Below are 2,480 nucleotides of genomic sequence, written 5' to 3'. Positions count from 1 at the left end.
CCCGCGTCTCCTGCATTGGCAGGCGGACTCTCAAGCACTGCGCCACCAGGGAAGCCCTGGATTTTTTTGATCAAATAAAATGTGAGTGCCGTTACCTGCGTTCACATGGAGAGGGATATTTTCTACAATCACGTGTGGCAGAGTGATGACAGTGCTGATGACAGGGATGTCGTCCACGGCTGAAGTCCTATAGCAGAAAAAGGTACCTCTTAAATCCACATTTCATGTGAGAAGTTAATAAATCAAAACCAGGGAACACGTATATTCTCCAACTAATTACGAAGGAAATATAAATTATCCCTTTTCTAAAAGTTTATTAATGGAAGGAGTTTTGTGAAGAGCTTTTACAATCCCATTTTTGTTTTGAGGATTTCCGATTAATAAATGTTATAACTCAAGGCTGCTGTTTGGTACCAGTGATGAAATAAGGAGTTGCGTCAGAATGTAAGTCAACTGCACCACGAGCACACCACGTAACATAGTGTTTTGGTAGCAAAATGTTCTCAATGTCGGCAGCAGTGCGGTGCTTTACATTATGACACGAACACCTTCTCACACCAAGGACCATCTCTAGATGAGCACCAGACCACTGGACATACCCTGCTGGAACTGCACTGTGGGCGCACAGGAGAAACTGAAGACTAAAAACATTTTAGTATCAGTAGACACAGTGGCATTCCAATATTACTGAGATAAAGTGAGTTACATTATGAGACTGTCAGATATTTTTCCCTGTAGTACGGTCAGGGTGGGAACTCCAGGGGCGGCTGGCATCTATCTGACTGCTGAGGACAATCCGTGCGAAGAGCATGTACGTAGAGGTGGAACAGCTGTGACACTATTACAATAGTGCAAACCACTGATGGGCAAAAGCACCCAACCTCTCACCATTAAGAAATACACGTGTTTTTTTTGTTTTTTTGCTGTACGTGGGCCTCTCACCGTTGTGGTCTCTCCCGTTGCAAAGCATAGGCTCCGGACGCGCAGGCTCAGCAGCCATGGCTCACGGGCCCAGCCGCTCCGCGGCATGTGGGATCCTCCCGGACCGGGACACGAACCCGTGTCCCCTGCATCAGCAGGTGGACTCTCAACCACTGCACCACCAGGGAAGCCCCAAGAAATACATGTCTTTATAGTGACACAGCAGAGTAATTAAGCAGCACCTTCAAAATGCTGTTTTAATTCCTATAAACATGTGAATTAAACTAAACATCAATATGGTAAATTCAAGGGGGGGGGGAAGAAAGACAAATTAATTTTTTTTTAATAAAATTACCTATTTTTCCTTTCTCATTTTTAGTATCTTAATTACTGTTTCAAGACTTATAAAATAATTGAGCCATGCCAAGAAAATAACACATGAAATACCATGCATCTACCTCCTGGCCTAAGAAAACATAAGAACATAGCTGAATCCTCCCGTGTACCCCTTCCCACTTGCATCCCCCCAACCTCCACTCTAGAAGTAACTACTAGCCTGAATTTGGCTTCTATCATTCCTATGTGTTTCTTTATGCTTTTCCAAATTATATGTATAGCCCTAAGAAACATATGTTTTATGTGTTTTCTAATACTATATATATACAATTTGTTCCTATTCTGCAGTTGCTTTGTTTCATTTAGTATTAACAGGCTAATAGGTGTAGCTCTGGTTCCCTCATTTTCACTGGTATATAATATTCCATTGTACGAATGTGCCACAATTTCTCCAATTTCCTGTTGGTGGACATTTATTTTCTAACTTTTAACTATCATAAATAGTGCCACTACGAACATTCTCAGACATGTCCCCTTTGTGTATGTTTTTGAATCTTTTCTAGGACTGCAGGGTATAGCCATCAGCTTTACCTGGTACCGCCAAATATATTTCCAGAGCAATTGTTCTAATTTATACTCCTCCTCTTGACAAACTTTGCACTGTTTAACCTTTTCATTTTTTCAAAGTAGTGGGAGTACAGCTGAATCTCAGATAAACTTATAAGGCTGACCTTCTCTCCCCCTGTGTTTACTGGCCATCCAGCTTCTTCTGATCACTGTACTACCTGCTCAAGTATTTTTCTCAGCTCTCAGTTAAGAGACTTGTGTTTTTCTTATGATCTGAAGAAGTTCTTGATCTGAGTTCGAATCCTGTGTCAGTTTTAGATGTTGCAAACAGCTTCCCCCAGTTTGTATTTTCACTTTCTTCATGCTGTTCTCTAATGAACTGAGAAACAATTTTGAGAATCAAATTTATCCATTTTCGTGGCTTGTACTTTTAGGGTCTTATTTAAAGAAATTCTTTCCTACGTCAAAGTCATAAAATGATTCTCTTATTTTTCTACTAAAAGTAATAAAGTTTTGCTTTTTACAATTAAACTTTAATAAACCTGGAATTTTTATATACAGTATACAGTGTGGTACAGCAGCAGATATCCCATTTTTTCCCAAGTTCAATACCCAACTCTTTACCACCAATTATAAAGCAGTTCCTCCTTTCCCTA

At 40.3% G+C, this 2,480-nt stretch overlaps 1 protein-coding gene across 1 annotated transcript in view; it reads right to left on the bottom strand.

Annotated features, from left to right (window-relative positions):
- TRAPPC11 (trafficking protein particle complex subunit 11) overlaps window positions 1-2,480 on the bottom strand; it is a 41,049-nt gene that overhangs the window by 8,392 nt on the left and 30,177 nt on the right. The window contains exon 28 of the mRNA XM_007466514.1: window positions 96-187. Within this exon, the coding sequence (XP_007466576.1) occupies window positions 96-187 (92 nt within the window). The remainder of the gene's footprint in view (window positions 1-95; window positions 188-2,480) is intronic.

This window comes from Lipotes vexillifer, unplaced genomic scaffold (genome assembly GCF_000442215.2).
Source record: "Lipotes vexillifer unplaced genomic scaffold, Lipotes_vexillifer_v1.1 scaffold951, whole genome shotgun sequence".
Lineage (NCBI taxonomy): Eukaryota > Metazoa > Chordata > Mammalia > Artiodactyla > Lipotidae > Lipotes > Lipotes vexillifer.
The sequence above is the reverse complement of the archived record's forward strand: the minus strand, read 5'-3'. Positions and strand labels throughout refer to the sequence as shown.